At 49.4% G+C, this 26,484-nt stretch overlaps 1 protein-coding gene across 1 annotated transcript; it reads left to right on the top strand.

Annotated features, from left to right (window-relative positions):
• Positions 1-23,948: 23,948 nt before the first annotated feature.
• On the top strand, positions 23,949-24,931 carry LOC116908987 (V-type proton ATPase 16 kDa proteolipid subunit-like). Its single transcript, XM_032912457.1, has one exon. It carries the CDS (start codon positions 24,059-24,061, stop codon positions 24,434-24,436), a length of 378 nt encoding a protein of 125 aa, XP_032768348.1. The 5' UTR covers positions 23,949-24,058; the 3' UTR covers positions 24,437-24,931.
• Positions 24,932-26,484: the final 1,553 nt, after the last annotated feature.

Raw genomic sequence — 26,484 nt, 5'->3', positions numbered from 1 at the left:
TGGTTGCTTATAAAGAACCTTACGGGAAAGTCTGGGTGTGGAGAAGGCTACCTGGTAGGTAGTAAATAGATGTATGCTCTGAGGAAGACACGGAGTGGCTGACTGTCCTCCTCCACCGCTTCATAGCTTGGCCTTTGCTAGGTGCCCTGAGATGGTGGGCGGGAAGCAGGGAAGACACCCATACACGTTTGATCTCGCTTGGCTGGTCTCTGCCATTCTGAAGCGACTGGTTGGGTGGGGTTGGGGGGGGAGATGAAGATCCCCTCCTCATTCGTAACAGCCTGACTCAATTCCCCAGAGGAGCCGCCAGCCTTCTCCAGCTAAATCGCTTCCAGTTTGTTTAGTCAAACCCTTGGCCCCAACATCAAAGCTCCTTTAGAGTATCTGGGGGTTGTTGTCCTTACATGGTGTTTACTTCAGAGATGGTTTGGCTGTCACTGGCTGTGTGGGGTGGGGCAGGAGAGACTGCCCGAGACTTTAGATGTCAGGAAAACCAGGTTGGGAAGGTGGAAGAGCACTGTCATGACGGTTACCCCTAGGACACTGCCCCCCACCCCCCATGCCTGCCTCAAGCTGGGACACAGGTACAAGAGACAGAAGGCTGCCCAGCGGGCCAGCCCCAACTCCTTCCATACCTGAATGCCTTTCTGCCAAGGGCTCTAATGCCTTTCTCTTTGCCCAATTAACTGAGCATGTGCTTGGCTACGGGTGCTTTCATTTGGTCTCATTTGGCTCTGGGCTCTTGTACCTTCTTTTCCCGGGAACTGCTGCAGGTTCTAGCAGATCTCGTCTTCCCTGTAACCATCCCAGGTGCCCAGCTCAGGGTGAGCACCGAGAGAGAGGAGCTCTGTCAGGGCTGGGCGGGCAGCGTGGGCAGCGTGGGGCAGCGTGGGGCAGCGTGGGGGCAGCGTGGGGCAGCGTGGGGCAGCGTGGGGCAGCGTGGGGCAGCGTGGGGCAGCGTGGGGCAGCGGGGGGAGGGTGATGCTGTTGCCGGTCCAGGTGGAAGCTGAGTTCCTAGGACTCTCTCCAGGCAGGGAAAAAAAATCCACCCTGGATGAAGCAGAGACAATTCTTTGGCCTGAACTGTCCTTTAGAATAAGAACAAAGGAGAAAGTGAGACAGACGCCAGGCATGTGGCTGTGCAATCCAGCCAGGGCTCAGCTAACCAACTGAATAGAAAAGGTTACAACTGAGTTGCAACAACAGCAACACGGCCCGGCCCGGGCCGACTGCTGCTCTTTACTTGGGGCCTATAAAAAACCAGAGGGGTCTCCAGGTTCCCCTCGCCCTTTTCCTCTCCTCCCACTACCTCATCTGCTTCTGTTTATTCTTAATGTTGTGGCTCTTCCGAGACCAAGCTCTTCCTGGGCCTTGCCTCTCCGCTTTCTGACTTCATGTTACCAGACAAAGGGAACTCTTTATGTTTTCCTGGCCGCCTCGTAGCCTCCCCATCCCATAATCCTTTAGAAGTGCTTGCTAAAGAAATGTGAGACCAGGGTTTTGGAGGGACGGCTGAGCAGATAACAGCACTGGCCATCCTTCCAGAGGATCCAGGTTCAAATCCCAGCACCTACATGGCAGCTCATGTCACATGGCAACTCCCAGCAGTCTGTTAACTCTAGTTCCAGGGGATCCAACACCCCCTTCTGGCCTTCATGGATACCAGGCATGCATGTGGTACACAGACACACATACAGGCGAAACACACATGCACATTTTAAAAAAAAATGTAAAGTCAAAAACAAAACAAAAATAAAGAACAAGAGACCAGCTGGGACAGATGAAATTGAAGACCAGCCATGAGTTTAGTTATTGTCCCTTGTAGAAGACAATGAGAAAGGCCCGGAGTGCACATTGTGAGACAGAAACCGGGTCTTTACTAGGAGCTGCTGTCTAGACGCTTGGCCAGGCTAAGGTAAGCTTCCTTGTGTTAGGGTGGCCTGACTTGGAGCTTCTCGAACGTGATGTGGACATGCAGGAGACCTACACAGTGACTCTCCATCTTTAAGCCAATTCTTCCTCCTCCTCTTCCTCATCATGGTAGCCATCAAACTCAGGGTCTCAAGAATTCTGGGCAAGCACTGTGCCATTGAGGTACACCCTCAGCCCCAACCCGCTGTCTTTGATGCCTTAAAGAGCCCGGATCCTGCTGACAGTCAGATGCCTGCTTTGATTCAGTCAAGCAGGTACTTCTGTCAGCGCCACGGCCTCCTCCAATGTCCATCACACCTTTGTGGAGCAGTTATTTGGCAGCGGCATTAAGGTGGCTGCAGTTGGTGATTAAAACCATTGGTCCGACTAAGGGCGAGCAGACCCACATCCCTGGCATCGTTGCTAATCCCTTGAAAATATGTTTTTAATAAGCATAGGAGAGGTCAGGGTGGGTGGTCCTGAGAGCTGTGATCCAGCCATCTCTGCCCCCTCCCACACCCGTTCCCATGGTTTCTCCTGGGCAGACACTCCAGGGTGTGCTGGGAAGACAGGCCAACTCTACGACAGATGGAAGTGGCGCCTGGTCCACAGCTGCTGCATTCAGGGGCGGGGCTGTGCCAAGGGCGTGGCTAACTGAAGTGCCCAGGGTCAAGAAGCTTTTGCCACGTGGAAGGATTAAGTCTGAGCTTTGCACTGCTCTCACTCCTGAGCCAAAGGCCTGAGGAAAAAGTGAGGACTCCAAGAGTCCCCTTACCACAGCAACCCCACCTCAGGCTTCCTCAGTCTCTTTTCTTAGAAAAGCTTCAAGGTGAAGGAGCCCACTCCTGCTCACGTAGGCTCTGGGAGTCTCGAAGTTGTCCCCAGCCATTTAATTAATAATATAGTGGCAGGTACATACTAAATATAAACTATGTATTAATAGCGTGTATTATATAATATAATCATATTATATATAATTATAGTATGTAAATATTCTCTGATACGTTTTATGGATTGGTTTGGCAAATCCAGACAGGTGTGATGGCATTCATCTCTAAACTCAGCATTCGGGAGGCCAAGGCAGGGGTGATAAGTAGAGGTTTGAGGCCAGCCAGGCCTACATAGCAAGACCTTATCTCAAAAGAGAGAGAGAGAGAGAGAGAGAGAGAGAGAGAGAGAGGAAGAAGAAGGAGGAGGAGGAGGAGGAGGAAGAGGGGGAGGAGGAGGAGGAAGAAGAGGAGGAGGAAGAGAAGGAGAAGGAGGAGGAAGGAAGAAGAAGAAGAAGAAGAAGAAGAAGAAGAAGAAGAGAAATATACTTATTTATTTCTTCACAAGAAGCTGCCAATCAATCTTTATTACCCTACTTTATCAGCACTGCTGGGGACCAAACCCAAGATCTCATGCTAGACAAGCACTCCACCATCGTGCTGTATTTCTAACCCTGTTATCCTTCTTTATAAATGAGGAATCTGAGACTAAATTACCCAAAGACACAAAGCTAGTAAGATGCAAGGTCAACACCAACCCTAGGTCTCTGGCCAACTTCAAACTTGTGCTTTTCTAACTTCAGTGCAACACCGTAGAGAACATCAAGACTAAAAGCAATATGAAATGGTTGCTACCAAAATTCAGATAACCATAACCAGGTTGGGCATGGTGGCACATATCCCAGCATTCTGAAGGCAGAGGCGGGTGGATCTCTGTGAGTCAGAGGCCAGCCTGGTCTACATAATGAGACCCTGTCTCTAACAAAATAAAAGCAAAAACCAAAACAAACAACAAGAAAAAAAAAACAAAAAACAGATAACCTGGCTCCCCAGATGTGATGTATGTACACGCACTAAAACACCCATTCAAGGTTGCTTCCCAGGTGTTGTAGTTGAAAGCCTTGAGGTTTAGAGGTCTTTAAGAATGACAGAAGTCGGGGTTGGGGATTTAGCTCAGTGGTAGAGCACTTGCCTAGCAAGCGCAAGGCCCTGGGTTCAGTCCCCAGCTCCGATAAAAAAAGAAAGAAAAAAGAAAAAACCATGTCTCATACAAAGAGCCACAATAGCCATCAGAGGTGGCCGTAGTGTTAAATCAGAAGCCCCTCCCACACTCATGGTTTGAGCCCTTGTTCACCAGCTCTAGAATCTCTAGGAAGCTAGTCTGAGCTGGAAAAAGGTCATTAGGGCTAGAGCTTGGCCCTGATTCATGCGGTGCCCTTCATGCTGTGCCCTCCAGTTCCTGGTCCTCCAGGCTGTGAACAGCATCCACCACATGACCATAGACTGTTCGCTCTGCCATTGCTTTCCTTCCCCGAGGGATTGAAACCGTGAACCAAAATCAGTCTCTCCTCCCCTAAGTTGCTTCTGTTACAGAGTTGAGAAAGCGACACAGGTAGGTTGGACTTCATGGAGGTGAGCATATTAGGCTGGCTTACCGAAGCCTGCTGACTTTTGTGTCCTGAAAGCAGCGTGTCCTCACTTTCTCTTTGTTTTTGTTTTTTTTGTTTTTGCTTTTTTAATGTGTATGGGCATTTTGCCTGAGTGTAGGTCTGTGTACCATGTTCATGTCTGGTTCCCATAGAGAAAAGAGCATCAGATCCCCCGGAATTGAAGTTACACATGGTTGTCAGCTGCCATGTGGGTGCTGGCAACAGAACCCAAGTCCCCTGGAAGAGCAGCCAGTGCTCCTGATTGCTGAGCCATCTCTTTAGCCCTGGTCTGCTGGTGACATCGGCAGGACTTAGGGCAAGACTCCAAACAGGTCATAGGCAAAAAGTTATAAATATTTAAAGATAATAAACCAAGAAAATCACCCAATAAAATTTATTTACCTGAACACATGCCTCCTTGATGACTTGGGATGGGGGTGGGGTTGAATTGGAGCATGGTGGTACCACCCCATCTCTTGGCATCCCTATCTTCTCTTTGCTGGCCTTTTTTGGTAAAGATTTATTTAATTTATGTGAGTACACTGTAGCTGTCTTCAGACACACCAGAAGAGGGCATCAGATCTCTTTACAGATGGTTGTGAGCCACCATGTGGGTGCTGGGAATTGAACTCAGGACCTCTGGAAGAGCAGTCAGTGCTCTTAACCGCTGAGCCATCTCTCCAGCCCAAGAAATCAACTTTTTTTAAAAAAGATTTATTTTATTTATTACATATAAGTACACTGTAGCTGTCTTCAGACACACCAGAAGAGGGCATCAGATCCCATTACAGATGGTTGTGAGCCACCATGTGGTTGCTGGGATTTGAACTCAGGACCTCTGGAAGAGCAGTCGGACCACTGAGCCATCTCTCTAGCCCAAGAAATCAACTTTTAAGATGACAAGATTACTTTTTTAAGATGACCAGTATTACTTTTATTTTATTTTCATTGTTTTATTTACTTAGCCTCAGATTCGATGTGAGTTCATCCTCTGGTTCAGGACCCCAGAGCATACTGTAGAAGGAAGTAATGGTCAGAGCAGGAAGAGAAAGGTTGGGCAGTACCTGGGGGCTGTTAGTGGAATGATTTATATATAATAATTATGATGTTATAATGCGGGTGTGGGGCAGGAGGGGGTACCTGGTAGGCCGTGCCAACGTGTGCCCCTGAGAAGTCATGCCATGCAACAGACCTGGTATAAAGGAGGTTTATTTGGGGGAAGAGAGAGGAATGAGAGCCTGAAGAAGAGATAGAGGCAAACAGATGGGAAGCAAAGCCACGAGAGCAGAGGTGTGGGGCACAGAGAAAGACAGGGAGAGACCAGCCGGGAACACGTGGCAGGGCGGGGGCAGGGAGAGCATGAGAGAGTGAGAGAGAACCGGGATGGCGAGCACTTCTTTTATATGCTGCCCACACTTGGCAGCAAGTAATGGCCCCAGATGATGATGTAAGCCATTGCTAGGTCGCTGGGAGGAGCCTAATGGAATCGCCTGTCAATCAACACCTAGAACAAGCTCCCTACAGGGAATCCTGTCTTGGGAGCCTCAGCCCGGTGGAAAATGAAAATTGCACAAGAGCTTCAGCACCCAGCAGAGCCTCCGACACTTCGTTAGCCCTCAAAGAACAGTTCTTGAGTGAATAAATGAATAACACTAAGTTTTCAAGGTTTATAAGGAAGGTCGCTCTCCGCCTTACCCCAGCGTTTTGATATTGGCTGGGCCAGGGTTGGGAGCAGAGGCCAGAACGCTGGCCAAGGCTTAGAGAAGCAGGATCAGCTATCCTGGGATGGACTTGGGGGCCGGAGTCTCAGAAATTCAACCCGAACTGGGTTAAGAAGACAGAGGGGGGTTGGGGATTTAGCTCAGTGGTAGAGCGCTTGCCTAGGAAGCGCAAGGCCCTGGGTTCGATCCCCAGCACCGAAAAAAAAAAAAAAAAAGAACAAAAAAAAAAAAAAAAGAAGAAGAAGAAGACAGAGGGGCCTGGGAGTGTGGCTCAGTGGTGCAGCACTTGCCAGACTTGCAGAAGGTCCTGGGCTCCCTCTGAATAGTACAAAAGAGAAGAGGAAGGGAGCGGGATGCAGGATCGTGGTGGGTGATGCTGGAAGAGGGAAGAGCTGACGGGGAGGATCAGGGATAAAGCAAGGAACCAGAGATTAAGCAGGAGTGGCAAGCCGGAAAGGGAGTTGTGGAGCCCGGCAGGAAGAGCGCAGGGGTGTGGAAGGAGTGCATGGGTTGTGTTTCTACAGCAGGGGCCTGGCGAGGGGCAATCAAAGACTGCGGAGTGGGACTCTCAGAAGCCCAAAATGGAATAGGGCAGTTCCTTAAGAAAGGCTCTCACAGTTCCCTCCCAACTAACTCAGGTTACACATTGGCATTTCCTATTTCAGGCTTAACCCCTCACCAGTTACCCAGTTCCCTTTTTGTCTCCCCTCTTTCCTCCCCCATCTCCCCCGGGGGAAGGACAAAGACACTTGACTATGTAGTCTTTCTACTTAAATGCTTGGGAATCCCACAATGGCTCAGTGTTTGATGGCCCCATCCTCCCAGCTCCTTCCCCGCTCTGTCTGAGAGTCTGAGAAGGCCTGCGTGCCTTTTGGAATGTCATAGAGAGAGACATGTGGTGGAGGCAAACCCCCCCAACACCCGCCACCTCCTCCCACCCCCAACCCCCATCCTCGCCTGCTCCCATGGCTCAGGTGGTGATTTCTGGGGTTTCCTTCTTTGCTGCCTAAGTTCCTCCCTTTGGTCCAAAGGAAGTTTGAACATAACCTCCTCTCTTAGAGATGTGAATCCAAAGGAGAAGGAAATTTGAATTTTCAATTTTCCAATATCTACACACACACACACACACACACACACACACACACACACACACACACACACACACGACCCCACCCTCTGTGCCAGGCACTGGGCGAGGCTGTCACAAAAACAAACTTGATTCCCCTTGGAAAGCTTTTGTTGTGTATTTCCGTCCAGTAAAGTGCTTTGCTGTGATTGGGGGGATGAGGGACAGTGCGTATGCACAGGAGAATTTGGAGACCAGATGTCAATGACGGCTGTCTTCTTCAACCAGGCTTCACTCTTGCCTGGGGAGACAGGTTTCCTTTTTGAATCTGGACTGGCTTATCAGCAAGCCCTGGGCCTCGATACCTAGCATCATAGATATACCGATTTTTTTTTCATGTATGTTCTGGGGATATGTATGTTCAGTCCTCCTGTTTGCATGGCAAGCACTTTACCCACTGAGCCATCTCCTCAGCCCTCTCTCAGAATTTTTTGAGGTAGATACTGTCAGAGTTGAAGGTGTACGGAGACAAACAAGGTAGGAGGCAGTATGGCTCATGTTCAAGATTTGGGTTGCAGCCAACAGACTTGAGACCAAATCCCAGCCCTTGGCTTCCTTGGCTCTGCCCCTGGAATGAGTTCCTGCACTCCTCCCCATAAGCCTCGGTTTCCCCCCATCTACTAAGGAGGGTGGAAGGCTCTCTGCCCAGTAGTTAAAGAAATGAAATAGAATATCATACCTAACACATCTGGCAGACGGCACATGGTAGGTGCTGAATTTTATTCTCGCTAGTCTTGGTGAGGTCTAAGCGTCCCCAGAAGGCTTATCTGGCAGGAAGGACTCTGGGCCTGGGATGTGGGCTTTGGCCCAATGGTTAGGGGAACCAGAGGAAGCCTGTGTTCAGAGGAGCACTCCACTCCTGTTTCCCAGGAGCCTGCTAGGGAAGTACAGATGGCGGGAGTCTTCCTAGTAAAGAGCCTGAAGTTAGGGGCTCTGAGGACACAGACATCCCTCCCACCCACAGGGGTAGGAGGTGGGGGTGGGGAGGACAACCCACTCCACCACAGTGGGTGGTCTTTCTTTCCTAGCAACTTATTCTGTGACTCAGGGAGAAATTGCTGTTGGCCCTAGGCTGCACAGGGACTAAATCTTCCACTCTTACACCACGTCCATGGCTGGTTCTTCTTGTCTCCAATAGTCATCCTCAGGGCTTTGGCACAATGCTTCCTTGGAGGAAGTTGTACACACACCACACACTCCATTTCGCTGTATGTGCATCTTGTTCTAAATGAGTACACGCATGTATGTCTGTGCACACAGCACTCCTATTTACCCTAGGGTTCCTGGGTGCATGCGTGTGCCATGTGCTGGGGTATCTGCTGGTGTCCACGTGCGTGACTGCTTGTCAAACAAAATCTCTGGAGCTGGGCTCTGCGGGAAGGGTCAGACAGCAGGCTGAGTCACTTTTCATGTGTCGGGAAAGCCAGGCTCCCCTTTCAGGAAGCCCTCCCAGGGAAAATAAGCCAGCTGAGCTCCTGGGGCAGAGCAGAGGAGGGTAAGGGGGAGGTAAGAGGGAGTGGGGCGCTGGGCAGAGAAGCTCGCAAAGGAAGGCAGTCAAATGATACCCTTTGACCCTTTGACCTCCCCATAAATGCATTTCCGAACCCTTCATTCCTTTCCCTTTGCTGCATCCTAAGAAGCCTTTGTCCTCTTTCCCTCTTTAGAGTCTTTGCTTTGTTTCGGGTTTTTTGAGACAGAGCCTTACTATGTAGCCCAGGCTGGCCTGTGACTCACAATCCTCCTGTCTCCACTTCCTGGGTGGTGAGATTACAGGCAGACACTACTGTGCTTGTGCCTCTATTCATTTATTTACTTAGTGACTTTTGTCCTTTGGTGCCAGGTGGGTCACAAGCCCCCCAGCTGTTGGCTCCGGCCTCCAGTTCTTTCATGTGACGATTGGCCGATTGATGAATTATATCCCCCCGCTTATGAAGTCCCCAGTTAGTGCCAGGCTTGGTGCTCGGCTCTCGAACTACAAAGGTGAACGATAATCAGAAAGAGCTCTTGCCTTGTGGAATTTATCAGTCTGAAAAAGGAGGCAGAAACCCAGCAAAGTTACACTGCGAAATACAAAGTTGAAGCAACTTAGGCTAGTGAGATACTCGGTCGGCCAGTGGAAGCTCCTTGTCACCCGACAAACTGAGCACAATCCCCAGGACCCACAGAAGGAGAGAACAGACTCCCCAAAGTTGTCCTCTGACATGCATGCACACAAAGCAAATGTAAGTCTTCAGAATGTAGGACTGGGGAGAAGGTTCAGCACTTGCTGCTCTCGCAGAGGACCTAGGCTTGATTCCTGGCACCTACACTTATTAGATTCTAGTCCAGGGAGGTCCGACGCCCCTTCCCGGTTGTTGTGAGCATCCACACATACACAGTGCACATCCTTAAACACACACATCAAAGGAAATACGTTTTTTATTAATCATTCCATTTGTTTACATCTCAAATGATATCCCACTTCCCGGTTACCCCTCCACCAAGCCCCCCATCCCACTTCTGCCCTCCCCACCCCAGAAAATAAATTTTTAACGAGAGGGAGAGGTAAGTGTTTTTGTTTGTTTTGTGTTGTGTTTTTTTTCTTTTTCTCCGACAGGGTCTCACTATGTAACCCTGGCTGGCCTCTGCCTCCCAAGTGCTTAAAGGCGTGCAGGACCACACCCGGCAACAGCCAGGGGTTCGCTGCATTGCTGCTTGGGTTGCTCCCCGAGCGCCTGGGTTTAAGTCCTATTGCTTCAACCTCCCAAGTAGTGGGGACTACAGATGCGCAGAGCCACAGCCAGCAGAACTGTTTATTTTTTGACCAAACCCAGGCTGTGGTTGCTGTCATTATTTTATCAGTGCTGGGGATGGAACCCAGGGTTGTCAAGCATGCCAGACATGACACATTGTCACTGAGCTATTAACTCAGTGTGATGCACTATATATGTGTGTATGTGTATGTGTGTGTATATGATGTATATATGTATGTGTATGTGTATGTGTGTATATAATGTGTATGTATATGTGTATATGACCTGTATGTGTATATATATATGTGTGTATATGATGTATATGTGTATATGATGTATATGTGTATGTGTATATGAGTATATGTGTGTATATATATATGTATGTGTATGTGTATATGATGTATATGTATATTGAATATGTATGTGTATATGATGTGTATGTATATGTGTATATGATGTGTATGTGTGTATATGTATCTGATGTGTACGTGTGTATGATGTGCATGTGTATGTGTATATGTGTATATGTGTATATGTATATGATGTGTATGTGTATATGATGTATATGTGTATATGATGTATATGTGTATGTGTATATGATATATATGTATGTTATATGATGTATATGTGTATGCTTATGTGTATATGATCTACATGTGTATATGTATGTGTATATGATATATATGTGTATACATATATGATGTGTATGTGTATATGCATATATGAGTTTTACTGTTGTTTTGTTTTGAAACAGACTACTCTCTGAAGCCCTAGCTATGCTGGTATTCACTATGTAGAATAGATTGACCATAAACTTTCAGCAATCTCCCTGCCTCTAACTCCCAGGTGCTAGGATTACAAATATGAGACCTCATGCCTGGCTGACAATGTTTTTAAAGTTGAGAAAGCATATGTTTATAATTTTTTTTAATTTTTTACAACAATATCTCCCATACATATTGAAAAACATTACGGGACGCAGACCTAGGAGACACTGGAAAACCCACAGATGACACTCTGGTCATTTACAGATACTTGAGCTTGGGGACACTGGGGCTCCAATGGATCCTCGTAGACTGAGAGTCACCATGCTGGGGAAGAGAGAAAATGGACCCATGATCACCCCGCTGGGTTACAGGGGCCTGGGCACCATAGAAGCAGCCAAGCTGAGCCCAGCTCTGCACCCTCCCTACTCCTGCAGGGCACTGACCCTGGCCCTCGGCCACTACAGCCATGCGATAGTCCTTAACAGCTGGCAGGGCTTGTGGCTGGCAGGGCGGGGAGAAGGGTTTGACAGCTGAGCAAGGAGGCTCCGGGGGACGAGCACGGCCTGTAGACCCTGAGTAGCAGTGGCAACTGACAACATGTTGGAAATTCAAATTCCCAGGATCCAGACCTGATCGAATCCAATTCCTAAAAGTGAATCGATGGGCGAGCGGGTGGGCCAGTATCCACCCAGGACGAGCATGGCATACACCTGTAACCCCAGGACTTGGGAGGCGAAGGTAAGGGGATCAAGAATTCAAAGTCAGTGAGTTCAACTATGTATCCTTAGCTATGTAGTGAGTTTGAGGCCAGTCTAGACTACAGCAGGCTCTATCTCAAAATCGAATAATACATAAAATAAAAATAAATAAGCCACCCAGGCAATTCCTCCTCAGCACAACAGAGTTTGAAATCCAGAACCATAAAGATAAAGACTGGTGGGAAATATTCCAGGCTAGTCCCATAAATGGGAGTTGAACTCCTCACTCAAACCATCTCAAGGCTCTGTTAACTACTTTCTCCATATCTCTGTCTCTGTCTCTGTCTCTGTCTCTCTCTCTCTGTCTCTCTGTCTCTCTGTCTCTCTGTCTCTCTCTCTCTCTCTCTCTCTCTCTCTCTCTCTCTCATTTGAAAGAGGGTCAGCCTCATGCAGTCTGGCATCAGACTCACAGAGTAGATGAGGCTGGTCTTGAACCCCTGACCCTCCTGCTTCCAACTTCCAAATGCTGGAATTGAAGGCGTACACTGCCACACAAAGCTCTCGTGCAAGTCTTCTGGATGGAACCACGTAAAAGGGAAAGTAACCTGACTGCCTTAGGCCTTGCTTTCATCTAACTCTCACTGGTCTGTCTAGCCTCTAGCTCAGGGTGAGTGAAGAACGCCTTCGCCCCAGCTTTCGGGGCAGGAAGCATCTCAGGATTGGTGTCAGGCTCTGTTTCCTGGGCAACCCAGCTGTCCCTTCGGATCCATACACTATCCCCAGCTCTTCAGCAACAAGCACACCCACCCAGCAGCTGCAGGAACCACCCAGCCTGGCCTGGCTGCCCCAGTGTCCCCAAGCTCAAGGAAAACGTAGCTCAACCTTTGCTTCCGTGACTGCCCCTCCTCCACCTCCCCAAGAGAGACAGACCCACCGCAGCCTGAACCATGACATCTCTCCTTCTCCCTCACAAATTTGCCTAATAGGGAGAGGGTCAGGAGGACAGCCTGAATCCCCTCAAGCTCCCAACCTGTACCCCAAATCCCAGTTGCACCCCCAGCCAACAGCTTGGGGTCACAACCCACTGAGTACCACCCACACTGTGAGTGGAACCTCATCACCACACAGGCCAAACAGCTGGCTGGACCACCTGCCTCAAGAGAGACCAAATGGAGGCAAAAGGAAGGTCAGCCATGGGGGAGGTTCTGAAGGAGAGAAAGCAGGATGAGAGGGCTGGCCAGGAAGTCTAGGATATTCTAGCTTGAAGGGATTTCAAGACTCAACTGGCGCCATCTTACCGTTTTCCAAGCTCAGAGAAGTCGGTGTCACACAGCAGACTGGTGAGCAAAAATCTAATCCCTCATGCAACGTTCTGTCCACTGTCCTCCCTAGTGACAGGCACCAGGGTACCTCTGTCTAGAAAAGGGTCAGTTTTTCTTTTCCCCTCCAATATGGAGGATCCTCTAGAGTACATCGTTTAGTACACCCTCCACAGTGATCTGTGTTTGGGGAACAGAGAGGAAGGCACCCAAACCAGTCTTTAGAGAGCGGGTGAACTAGTTTGAAGGATAGGCTTTACTTAGTTGAAGCCTCGATGACCTGACCCCTCATGGGAGTTGAGGAGGAGAGGGGTTGAAGCACATGAAGAAGGCTGTTGAGGGGCCCTGGGCAGCTCTGGAGAGGGTTCTATGCCTCAGCAATCCCTAAAACTTTGGCCATGACCACAGCTACAGAGGTTTGTCTCCCCTTCTGCTGTGGGACTTTGCAGTTCAAAATGTCTCCAGTGTCCAGAGGGTCCTTCAAAATACCAGAGAGATGGGCTGGGGATTTAGCTCAGTGGTAGAGCGCCTTACCTAGGAAAGCGCAAGGCCCTGGGTTGGTCCCCAGCTCCAAAAAAAAAAAAAAAAAAAAAAAAATAATACCAGAGAGTTTTCCAGGGGGGAGTGGGACAGGGCCCATCGAACACCAGGGTTGGCTGTTACTGTGACAGAGATAACCGGAATCCTGGGGATGATCGAGGAATGGCGACTTCTGTCTGGGGTTTCCCCAGTTATGCCTCCAAATGCCACCCCTCGTCCTGCCCAGTCTCTTAGCTGAGTACTCCTTGTCTAAGGGTCTCCCACACTTGCATCCCAGATTGTGTGGGCAAGGAATGAATATCAGAACTGTTTGCTAGGTTGGGGATTTAGCTCAGCGGTAGAGCGCTTGCCTAGGTGAAGCGCAAGGCCCTGGGTTCGGTCCCCAGCTCCGGAAAAAAAAAAAAAAAAAAAAAAAAGAACTGTTTGCTAAAGGAAACTTGGTCGCCGGGTGTGGCTGCACTTGCCTTTTATCCCAGCATTTGGGAGGAAGAAGCTAGCAGATCTCTGTGAGTTCGAGACCAGCCTGTTATACAGAGTTATAGGACGGCCTTGGATGTGACACGGAGAACCCTGTCATGAAAAATCAAAGAAGAAAAAGATGGAGAAGGAGGAGGAAGAACAGAAGGAGGAGAGAGGGGGGAGAAGGAGGGAGGGGAGGGGGAGGGGGAAGGGGAGGGGGAAGGGGAAGGGGAGGGGGAGTGGGAAGGGGAGGGGGAAGGAGAGGCAGATGGAGAGAGAGAGAGAATTGGGATGGATAAGAAGCAGGTCTATGTAATTCTGGAGGCCCGAGACCTGCCTTGAGGCATCTCCTAATCTATATAGGAGACAGAAGCTTCTAGACATATCTTCTAGACATTCCTAGTGCGAAGACAGAGACATCATGACCTCTGACCCAGGGAGCCCTACACCCATTCCTGGATTCCCAGGGGAGACAGAGGGCATTCGCACACATGGGTGCATGTTCACGTACTTGCATGAGTTTCTAAGCCGCAAAGACACGTCTACACGGAGTGCAGTTGAACTGAACTCACGAAACCACCTGCAGTTCTCCCTACTGGAGGAGTGACAGAGGCGACAGGGTGCCCTAACTGCAAGGGAGCCTCCGTCCTGGTCCTGCCGCATGAGATCTGCGTTGCTGCCTTCCCAAGCGTCGTCCCAAGATTGCTGGTGCACGCTTCCTCTGCACACTTCACAGCCTCGGGCTCAAGCGGCTTTCACATTTACATCACATTTGTGTGTGCAATTGACCCAGCCCACGCCCAGTGAGTACGTGCTGCTCAATGGCCAGGGGCCTCAGCGACCACGGAGCATGTGGCATGCAGTCATTTAAGCTTGATGCATGGCTGCATAAACAGGCAATGAGCATGAATGAGAAGCTTAGAGTGGCTGGGGACGAAGCCAGGGGTGGAGGGCTTATCTAACGGGTCCTGGCCATCCAGCCCAGCAGGATGCACAGGACAGACTATTCCAATTAGTATATGGGGAAGGAAGACTCAGGGACACGCGGTCTCACAGCTAACCCGCAGAGATGGAACCCGTGCCTGGACTTTTTTGACTTACAGCTTACGGTGCCAAATTAGACCCAAACCCAGGCCCCCGTTATCCCAGCCTACACCCAAGAGCAATGTGTCTGGCTGAGCAGATCATACACTGCAAAAACCTCCAATGCACTCCTTCAGTTGGAGCCCCAGTAGATAGCAGTTCCTGGAGCTCTTGGCTGTATGCAGACACCCTGCCTCCAGTCTCTTTCCTGAGCTGCTTTGTGAACACATTCAAACGTTTGAGACATGAGCCCCATGCCCCCTTTTCTCCACTGCCCAGGGTGCCAGCCAGAAAGAACTCTTGAAAGCAAGAGAGGGTGCCCCAGGAATATACAAAATCCCTCTCAGGACCAGTAATGTCCACTGCCTCTCCCAGTAAAAGCTCTTCTGTCAGACCTGGTCACATCCCCAAGAGGCCTCTCACACGTGTCCACACCTGGCCCTATGATTATCTCCCTATGGACATTAGTACACTGGGCTGGGAGGTCAGATGACCAGTCTCCTATCTGAGACACAACCAAGCAGGGGCCTGAGGGCTGGGGCCCACCTCTCCCAACAAAGCCCCCTCCCCCTTCACTCGTGTGCGGGGGCCCTGGCCCCACCCGGGGAACAAGGCTGGGATTAATAAGCGGCCCGGCTCCCTCCCCTAATGGGCTCCAGCTGCACAAACATTCCCAGAATTCAGAGCCGGCTCTGTCTGGGGCGGCCCAGGCCTCAGCCCCAGCATTCCTGACCCCCTCCCCCCAAGCCTGGGACAGCTGCTCCGGAACTCAGCAACTGGCTGGGGATCGAATCCCAATTCAGCTTTTCCAGAGGTAGGGGGCACTGGGATGGCTGGGGCTGCGGGTTGGGGGTGGGAGCGAGGGTAAGGGAAGAGAGAAAGAACTTTAAGGGACGCCTCTGATCCTGCTCACGGCCCCTCCCCCCCATCTCTCCCCTCCCCCAGAGCGCTGCTCTCTCAGCAGTAGGTACCAGGGGTCTGCTCAGTGTTACCTAATTTGTCTCACCAGGCAGTGCCCTTGGCTGGCACGGTCCAGAAGGAGGTAGCAGCCTGTTCTGGGAGAAAGATAAGCATCTGCCCTTGTGTTTAATAAAGAGATCCGGCTGTGTCTTCTCAGACCCTGTGGCCAGGCAGGAACTTGTACAAACAGGTTCTTATCAAGAAGGAGAAAGAGGCCCAGGATGCAGTTCAGTAAAGTGCTTGCCTAACTGTGCAGAAGGCCTGGGTTTGACACTCCCACCCTCACCCCCACAAAAGGGGGTGGGGAGGTGCGCTGGGAGCTGTAGTTTGGGAACCCAATGGTAAGTCCTAATACAGTCATAGGTATACTGTATTGATGATATACAATTATCAATAGACCTGTCTTCTTTCCACCTCTGGGGTCAGGGTGTGAAGAATTTGTACATCTGTCCTGTGCCCGTTGCCCAAAGTTATGCCAGCTGTAGACAACGGTGAGGTCCATCTGGGGAGCTGGGGGACCGAATAGGGGCTTATGGAAGTATAGGCGTGTGTGTGTGTGTGTGTGTGTGTGTGTGTGTGTGTGTGTGTGTAGCTGTAGCTCACACATTCCATAAACGAGTCAAGTGCACATTCACTGCAGGAAGGCTGCCTGTTGCCTATTGTCCCCGTTAGGGTTTTATTGCTGTGAAGAGACACCATGGCCGCAGCAACTCTTATAAAGGGAAACATTTAACTGGGGCTGGCTTACAGTTCAGAGGTTTAGTCCATTATTGTCATGGTGGGAAGCATGGCGGCATGCAGGCAGACTTGGTGCTGGAGAAGGAGCTGAGGGTTCTACGTCTGGATCCGCAGGCAGCAGGAAGAGAGAGGGACCGTGGACCTGGCTTGAGCTTCTGAAACTTCAAAGCCCACCCCACTGTGACACAATTCCACCAGCAAGGCCACGCCCCCAATAATGCTGCTTCCCACGAGTCTGTGGCGGCCATTTTCATTCAAATCACCACACCCATTACCCCCAAATTATGAGTCCCTACCACTCTATGCTAGAGGGAAGCTGAGGAAGGAAGGGTGGGAAGAGAAGGGATGGACTGGGATGGGAAAGGGGGAGGGGCACTGGCAAAGTGTTGTGGGGTGAAGAGGGTGCCACTGCCCTGAAGGTCAGAAACGGACCTGCCTTCTTCAGCTCAGTCAAGACACACCATTTCCCTAACCTTGGCCTCAGTCTCATTATCTTGAATATGGGAAAGTTGCCAAGAGTCTCTCCTGAGTCCCTCCTTTGACTCCATTGTGACAAGAGTTGGGAAGGAGACATAAGAAAGATCCTTCATCTCCTCAGATCTACAAGAAATAGGTCTGTGAAGGAGCCTCCAACAAGAGCAATCCACAGGGACTAACGTAGAGGGTCTCCAGGTATCCACAGTCCTGGGAGGGAGTTCAGAGAAAGGGGGAGATCTCTGCCCAGGGAGCCCCAGACTGCCTAGAAGCCTTGTACATGAGGACAGAAAAAGGCGGTTCTTCCACTGGCTGAGTTGGCAGCGGTCCTGGTTTAGGGGAGGGGAGGGCAACTTGGTCAGAGAGCCCAAGATCATTGACTTCTTCATGTGCATACAACAAGCAAACCCACTCCTCTTCTGGCCTCGGCTGGGGAATGGAGGGCAGGAGTGGGGAACCTCTCAGAATCTTCAGTCCCATCAATCACACTACCCTTGAGTCTCAGTTCCTCTTGCTTGTAAGCTCAGCCATTTCTCCATGATGACACAGAAGTGTGTGGTTCTCTTGGGTCCTTAACTCACGGTTGCCTATCTCCAGCCCCACTCTACCACCAGCCTCGGAAACAGCTCCTGGAGCGAGAAGATAGGTGTGACCTTCTTCCCATAAGTGGAGAAACCAGGGAACTTGGATGGGAATCAGAACTCAGGAAATGGAGCCTGCTTAGGATTCTGTCCAGTGAGCCTCACTTAGCCGTGCATCTCTGGCATTTAGTAAACAGCTACTTGGTATGGAACCCTGTATTAGAGACAGGGAGCTCCCCGGCTTGGTGGCCGACATCTTTAATCCTACCCCTGAGGAGACACAGGCAAGAAGATCTTGGTGGGTTAAGAGAAGAGCCTCTTAACTGGCTCACATGATGGCTCCCAGCCATCTGTCATGGGATCCGATGCCTTCTTCTCCTGTGTCTGAAGACAGTATACTCACATACATAAAATAAATAAAATCTTAGAGAGAGAGAGAGAGAGAGAGAGAGAGAGAGAGAGAGAGAGAGAGAGAGAGAACAGCCTGGTCTACATATTAGTTTTCAGGATAACACAATAAGACCCTGTCTCAAAAAGGAAAGAGAGAAAAGAAAGAAAGAAAGAAAGAAAGAAAGAAAGAAAGAAAGAAAGAAAGAAGAGAAATGCAAAGGAAATGCATATTCCCAGGAGTCTGAAGTCAGAAGAAATAAAATAATTTCCCCTAAACTGAAGGTAGGAAACAAGCAGAGGCTGACCCAAGGCAGCCATAATCCACATGCAATTGGATTACAGAGCATTTATGGGACACAAGAGAAACAACAGACCAAGCCCTCGACCCTCCTGCAGAGAAGCTCCAGAGTACAGAGATGAGGCAGTGCACAGGGACCCTGGAAACAATGGGCCTCTTGCTCCTTTCTCTTTTAGTTACCCATTGAGTGACAGTCTGCCCCCTAAACGGAGAGGCTTAAAACAATAGCCATTTTTAAAATTTGCCTGCAATTCTGCAATTTAAGCCCAGTACACTGTAAGCAGCTCTCAGCATCCTATGGTGTGGCTGGATTGATTCCTGCAGCTCTGGGGCACCCAATCTGACACCATGAATGTCAGGGGGCTTCATTGGGGTGCTGGAAGAGACAGCTGTGTGGACTGCTCTTTCCCTAAGCAGTCACATCGCCCAGGGTACCTCTCCCTGTGCCGTTGCTACAGTTGGTTTTTGGGGGCTAGGGATGGAACTCGGAGTATCCTGCATGTTGGTAAGCTCTCTGCCACTAAATCACATCCTCAGACCACCCCCCTCTTTCTATGTAGCCTTTCCCTCATTCAGGGAAGCTAAACTTCTCTTTCATCAATGACTCCCAAGAAGGCAGAAGTAAAATTTGCCAGTACTTGGGGCTGGAGAGGTAGCTCAGTGGTTAAGAGCACTGGCTGGTCCTGAGTTCAATTCCCAGCAACCACATGGTGGCTCACAACCATCTGTAATGGGATCTGAGGCTCTCTTCTGGAACACAGGTGTATATGCAGATAGAGCACTCATACACATAAAATAAATTTTATAAAATATTTGCCAGGACTCTTACCTGGATCTGAGCCGTCAAGGTATTGGTTTAGCTATATGTTGTCCATCAAAGCAAATCATAAGCCCCCATAAAATTCAAGGTAAGAGACAATGCTGATAGGGAAGCCACAGGTGATGGCGGTAGCTGTCCAGAACACGGCATTTCTGGTAACTGACTCTGCTCCCCTTGGCTTGCCAACAGGCACTGCCATCCTCCCCATGTAACCCTCCCCTCTCCATAGTCTGAGTCCAACAAGCCCCCAAGTCCTCCTAGAGTCTCTCCAGTTACACAGTTACACATTCTGGCTCTGCTGGCTTGGTACTTGGTACTTGGTATCTCACTGTCAGTTTGATTGGGTGGAGAGTATCTACCTCAGGTGATACACTGTATCTGTGAGTGTTTGCAGAGGAGGGAAGACCAATCCTGAATACAGGAGGTACAGTTCATTGGAGGAGGTTCCTGACTGAATAATGGACAGCACCAGAGTTCATCTCTCTCTGCTCCCTGGCAGTGGATGCAACAGGGCCAGCTGCTTCCCATTCCTGTTGTCACACAGTCCACACCATCAGTGACTATATTCCTCAAACTGTGGACCAAAAGCCCTTCCTCTGTTAAGTTGCTTTTTTGGGAGGTATGTTGTCAGAGCGATAAGAAAACTAACCAGCAGGCCATGGTGGCGCATTCCCTTAGGTCCATCACTTGGGAGGCACAGGCAATCCGATCTCTATGAGTTCAAAGCCAGCCTGGTCTACAGAGTGAGTTCCAGGGTTATAAAAAGAGACCCTGTCACCAAAACAGCAAAATAAAATAAGTAATTAATGCCTAACCAGAGTGGGTAATGGGTCGCTAAAAGGTCTCCATTCTAATTCTTGTTTTCCACTGGGCCACAAACATCTCGCAGGCAGAACATTAGTATAAATAAACAACAACAAAACTATTTTTAAAAAGTTGACCTAGAAAAAAGTTGACCTAGAATCAAATTTAATTAATAAATAAAATTCTCGGGCTGGAGAGATGGCTCAGCGGTTAAGAGCACCCGACTGCTCTTCCAGAGGTCATGAGTTCAATTCCCAGCAACCACATGGTGGCTCACAACCATCTGTAAAAAGATCTGATGCCCTCTTCTGGTGTATCTGAAGACAGCTACAGTGTACTTATATATAATAAAATAAAATAAATCTTTAAAAAAAATAAATAAATAAATAAATAAATAAATAAATAAATAAATAAATAAATAAAATTCTCATTGCTTCCCTCTTTGACTAAGAGCTCCTTGGCCTTGGTTCATGGTTCCCTGGTAGATGAAGTTCAGAGTCTGGCTTGAATCTTGAGTTTTCTCCACAGGGTGATGTGTTATTAAAGCAGTGGTTCTCAGCCTTCCTAAGGCTGAAACCCTTTAATATAGCTCCTCAGGTTGTGGTAATCCAACCCATAAAATTATTTTTGATGCTTCTTCATAACTGTAATTTTGCTGCTGTCATGAATTTTAATATAAATATCAGAGATGCAGGGTATCTGATAAGTGACCCCTGTGAAACAGTCATTCAAAGGCTTGTGACCCACAGGTTGAGAACCTCTGTGTTCACGGCTTCATCCTCAGCCTGGAGTTATGGGGAGCTGGCAGATCCTTTAAGAGGTGGGGCCTTGTGGGAGGTCTTCCAATTATGGGATGTCTTTCACATCCAATCATGAGGAAAGCCATTTTCTTCCACCAGGCTCTCCTTGCTGTGCTATACTGCCTCTCCACAGGCCCCAAAACAACCGGGTGGCCAGATACAGTGATGCTTGCCTGTAATCTCAGCACTGGGGAGGCAGAAACAAGTGAATCAGTGAGTTCGAGGCCAGCCTGGTCTACATAGTGAGTTTCAGGACAGCCAGGAATACACAGGGAGACCCTGTCTCAAAAACAAAGGCTGGAGAGACAGCTCGGTAGTTAAGGCCATTTATTATTCTTACAGAGGACCCAGGTTTGGTTCTCAGCACCCACATGGTGGTTCACAATCATCCATAGCTAGTCCAGGGGATCCCTACACCCTTTTCTCAGCTCCATGGGCACCAGGCATCCAGGAGGTGCCGCTGAACTCTCTGTGTCTCTGTGTCTGTCTGTGTCTGTGCCTGTGCCTGTGCCTGTGCCTGTGCCTGTGCCTGTGCCTGTGCCTGTGCTCTCTCTCTCTCTCTCTCTCTCTCTCTCTCTCTCTCTCTCTCTCTCTCTCTCTGGTGTGTGTGTGTGTGTGTGTGTGTGTGTGTGTGCTGTTGGGTAAAACATTTTTAAAAAGGAGCGTTTTCTATCACTTCCTGCGAGCCTGATCCACTCCGTCCAGCTGCTACTCTGTCGCTCGATCTGCAAGCCGCCCTCTCCCAGCTGTCTCCCTTTTAGCTGCCCTCTTTGCGTGGTCCTTTAGGCGTTAGTCACCATCACACACACACACACACACACACACACACACACACACACACCTCGTTCTGCGCGCCCCGCACATTCTCACTCCGCAAGGGCAACAGTCAGAGCCAGATCCGCACGCTCCAACTGCCTCTCAGCCATTTCTTTCATACACTGTCCTCTTCAGCCCGGCAGAATCAGAGTTCCAGAAACTTGTAATTTAGCAATTAGTTTCACATGGTAAATTCTCAATCCACAATTCATCCACACAATAAATCCGCTGCCAATTGATAAAGATATAAACCGCCCACCTAGACAAGATAAAATCCATCTAGTTCACCTAAATCTGAACCATCCTCCTCCATAGACTCCTTCTTGATCTCTCTCCTTCCTCCTCTCTTTCGCCTTAAAAAATTTTGTCCCCACAGCACTCTCTACTGTCCAATCATGTGTTGCCTTGACATCAACCTACATGTGTCTGTCTGTCTGTCTTTTATAGTACTGGGAGTTGGACCTAGGTCCTTGTTCACAACAGATGTTAAGTGCTCTGCCACCCTAAGTGTTGCATCTCCAACCCTTTTCTTCTATTTGAGAGAAAGACCCACTGAGCGGTCAGGGCTGGCCTTGACCTCCGCTCTGTGGCCATGTCAGGTCCTACACCGCCTCACCTCATTCTCTGAGTTGCTAGGATACCAGTATGTATCACCAGGCCCAGCTAACCTTTTCTCTTCATAAGTTGACTGTCTCGGGTGTTATAGTAACCAAAAGCTGACTGACACAGACACCTTCTTAGGACTTCCGAGACCCTGCAAAGTCCGCCCCACCTGGTCCTGCAGGCATTTTCCATTGTTGACCTCTGTGCTCAGCCAAGCGGAACTCCTTTGAGCTTTTTGTAGCTCCTTGAAAGCACATCCTCTCTCCTGCCTTGTAGCTTTTGCACAAGTGGCTGCTTACACTAATCATCCCTCAGGTCTCCCTTTAGATGTCCCTTCTTCCGGGAAGCCTTCCATGGTCCATAAAGTTGGGATTTAATTCATCTACACAATTCCCACATCACCTTTGACATCCCCGGGTGTCACGAGGAAGTGGGCTGTGGTTTCATAGGACTTCACAATCCGGACCCGTGAGTCACATAACATCATGTCTACTGTGTTTGGTTGGTCAAAATAGACCAAGGGAAAGAGACATGGCCCTTCTATATGACTGTTCTACCTTTATTTTGCATGTGGCAGAGGTAGGGAATGGCACATGTATGCCATGACTTTCCCATGAAGGTCAGAGGACAGTCTGTGGGAGGTGGCTCTCTCCTTCCCCCATGTAAATCCTGGGATCAAGCTCAGTTTATCAGGTCTGGTGACAAGTGCCTGCCTTTACCCACAGAGCCATCTTGCCAGCCTCCTCTCAGCTCTTTGACATAGGGTGCCCCAGGCTGGCCTTAACTCATTCTATAGTAGCTGAGGATGGCCATGATTGAACTCCTGGTCTTCTCATCCAGAATCCTAAATTCTGGATTACAGTGATGCACCAACAGCCGGGTAACACCACCTCTTTTTTTTTTTTAACCTCTAAAAGAAGTTTTCTGTATGAATTCTAGAAGGTTGCCAATGAAATCCACATCCCCTCTTTCTCCGAGAGAGAATAAGATTCTCCTGAGACTTACGGGAAAGCAGTGTCCTCCCTTCCCTAGGGTAAGCACTTACAAACCCACACATATACAACTAAGCCCACCTTGAACACGTGGTCACATAGTGAGAGCTGCTACACACGTGGAACTAAGTGTGCCCCCAGCCTTGGTCAAATCTCAGGTAAGGAGGACCCAGAGTCCTCCCCCAGAGTTCTTGCCCAGGATGTGAATTTGTTGAGCATTCCTCCTTCTCCTGGCATTAGTAGAGGGTCGGTGGGGCTGGGATCCAGTCCCCCATTGACAGGGAGAGAAGGCGTGGATCCAACCTTACCCATGTGTGCCTTTGACATGTGGACGTAGGTGTAACTTTTCCCGGGTCTGTTTAAAAAGAAAATTATAATTTTTGACTCAACTTTTTGTTATTTTAAGGGGCTGGAGAGATGGCTCAGAGATTAAGAGCACTGACTGTTCTTCCAAGAGGAACTGAGTTCAAATCCCAGCAACCACATGGTGACTCACAACCATTTGTAATGAGATATGATGCCCTCTTCTGATGTGTCTGAAGACAGCTACAGTGTGCCCACATAAAAAAAATAAATAAAATCTTTTTTAAAATTGAGATTTTAAAATGTATACTCTCATTTCATTTTATGTATATAAATGTTTTGTCTGTGTACCAAGTGTGTGCAGCGCCCTCAGAGGCCAGAGGAGAGCCTGGTTCCTGGAACTGGAGTGAGCAGCTATGTGGGTGCTGAAAATCCATCCGAGGTCCTTGGGATGAGCAGCCAGTGCTCTTAACCACTGAACATCTCTCCAGCCTGCGTGTACTTTTTTTTTTTTTAAGATTCATTTTTTTTTTATATATGTGTCTAAGTGTATTTTGCACATTCATACAGGCGTCTGAGAAAACCGGAAGAGAGTCACTGTCGCATAAGCCGCTTCGAGAACCTTTGTTCGTCTGTCTGCTTGCTCGCTCTCCTGTCGACCTAGCCCGCCGCTGCCTGCTGAGCTTGCCCTCTCCCCGCTTGCAGACATGGCTGACATCAAGAACACCCCCGAATATTCTTCGTTTTTCGGTGTCATGGGCGCCTCGTACGCCATGGTCTTCAGCGCCATGGGAGCTGCCTATGGCACAGCCAAGAGTGGCACTGACATGGCAGTCGTGCGGGTCCTGAGGCCAGAGCTGATCATAAAGTCCATCATCCCCGTGGTTATGGCTGGGATCATCGCCATCCACGGCCTGGTGGTGGCAGTACTTAGCGATAACTCCCTGACTGATGGCATCACCCTCTACAGGAGTTTTCTTCAACTGGGCGCTGGCCCGAGTGTGGGGCTGAGTGGCCTGGCTGCTGGCTTCATCATTGGCATCGTCGGAGATGCTGGTGTCCGGGGCACTGCCCAGCAGCCTTGACTGTTCGTGGGCGTGATCCTAATCCTCATCTTTGCAGAGGTGCTTGGTCTCTACGGTTTCATCGTGGCCCTAATCCTTCCCACAAAGTGGTCTTCTTCCACCACCGGTCACAGGATAGGATGTAAAGATCACCCCCTCCTCATTCCAGCAGGAACAGCCTGACACATGCGCGAGCAGCTGCCCCCTCAGTAGTTGGTCTTGTAAATGTGGGCCGTCCTAGTGCCCATTGTCTGTTGCCCCGCCTTGCCCCTACTGCCCCGTGCTGTGGACATCTGGACCCACTCATCTCCCACCCAGGCCCCTGACCAGTGACGATGTCAGCCTCTGGTCACCCCACCCATCGCCCTAGAGTGCGCCTTGTGTATAAGAATGAACTAGAGTTGTCATTTTTCTCTTCAACTGGATGTTTATTTATAAAAGATTTGACCTATTCATGGGTCTGTGGAGCAGCCCTGTCTCCCAACTCTACAGTAACCATTCGTAGACTGTTGCCTTGTGGGGTTCCTGTTGGCTGAGACTGCTGGATGGAGCCACCTGCCTCAGCCCTGAACAGCCAGGGAGGAGGGTAGAACTGGCCCCAGCTGTGTCCAACAAAAAATTCTTAGACAAAAAAAAAAAAAAAAAAAAAAGAAAGAAAACCAGAAGAGGATGTTGGGTCCTATGGAGCTAGGGTTACAGGTGCCAAACTCAGGTCCTCTGCAAGAACAATTGCTCTTGACTGCAGAGTCACCTCTCAGTAGCACTGCTGTGACCGCTTCTCTTCCTCCCAGATAGGAAAGTCTCCCAAATTGGAAAGGCCCAATGTCGCGCTGTAGAGGTGTGGTTAGAAGACTCACAGTCAAATCCTCACACCCTAAGAGAACAGGCTAAAATATCCCAAAAGGCCTCTCCAGTGTGGGGCAAAATGGTTTAGAGCCCTCATGCCTTAGCTGAAATAGTCCGTGAACACACACCTGTTTCTGCTGGGGTGAGAGGCAGAGAGTCAGAGTCTGCCGGGAAAACCGAGACCTGGGCCTCGGCCAGCACCTTCCCGGAAGATGACCGGCAGCTGAACTGAGGCAGGGCAGACTCGGCTGAGAATGAGGACCAGGATTCTTCACCCTTGAACGTAGCAACAAGTCCTTGGAAGAGGCAGCTGCTGATTCTGAGGGCTGAGGTCAGGCCAAAGAGTCTGCTCTTCTTAGGAGCTCCCAAGGAATATCTCCCCACTGGAGAGGGGGGATAGGTAGATGGAATCACTACTTGAGAAATAAAAGCCTAAAAGTTAATGATCCAGGAATTGGGGGGCAGGGGGTGAGCTTTAAAGAAAGGCCTGTATCCAGGCATGCTGACACACACCTTTGATCCCAACATCTGGGATACAGAGGCAGGTGAATCTCTGTGGGTCTGACACCAACTAAGACCCTGTCAGAGAGAGAGAGAGAGAGAGAGAGAGAGAGAGAGAGAGAGAGAGAGAGAGAGATATGTTTAAAATTTTAAAATTGGCCAGGAAACTGTATGGTGTTTGTTAGCCAGACTGACAAATACCCAACAAGACAGGAAAACCATGACCATCTAAGAGTCTGTGGCCAAGTCAGACATCACTAATGGATCCCAGCACTCTGTCCTGCTAACCCAAGTGATGCCTCAGTATCCTTCTCAAGCCCGTACTCCAGGGAGCTACAGGATCTCTCTGTAGGAGCCCTGGCTGTCCTGGAACTCGCTTTGTCAACTAAGTTAACCTTGAACTCACAGAGATCCATCTGCCTCTGCCTCTCAAGGGCTGGGACCAAAGAAATGCACCACCACTGCCCAAGAAATGACTTCTTTTTTTTTTTTTTTTTCCTTTTCTATTTTTCAGAGCTGGGGACCGAACCCAGGGCCTTGCGCTTGCTAGGCAAGCGCTCTACCACTGAGCTAAATCCCCAACCCCAAGAAATGACTTCTTTAGCTGTTTCTGGTTAGCAGTTAAGAGTCTGGATGGCTTTGTTCTGCTCTGACTCTCTCAGTCGTCTTGACGCCCGCTTCCATGAACTTGAACATATATATATATATATATATATATATAT

The sequence above is a fragment of the Rattus rattus genome, chromosome 9 (genome assembly GCF_011064425.1).
Source record: "Rattus rattus isolate New Zealand chromosome 9, Rrattus_CSIRO_v1, whole genome shotgun sequence".
In the NCBI taxonomy this organism is placed as follows: Eukaryota; Metazoa; Chordata; class Mammalia; order Rodentia; family Muridae; genus Rattus; species Rattus rattus.
This window is presented reverse-complemented; position numbering and strand designations above follow the sequence as displayed.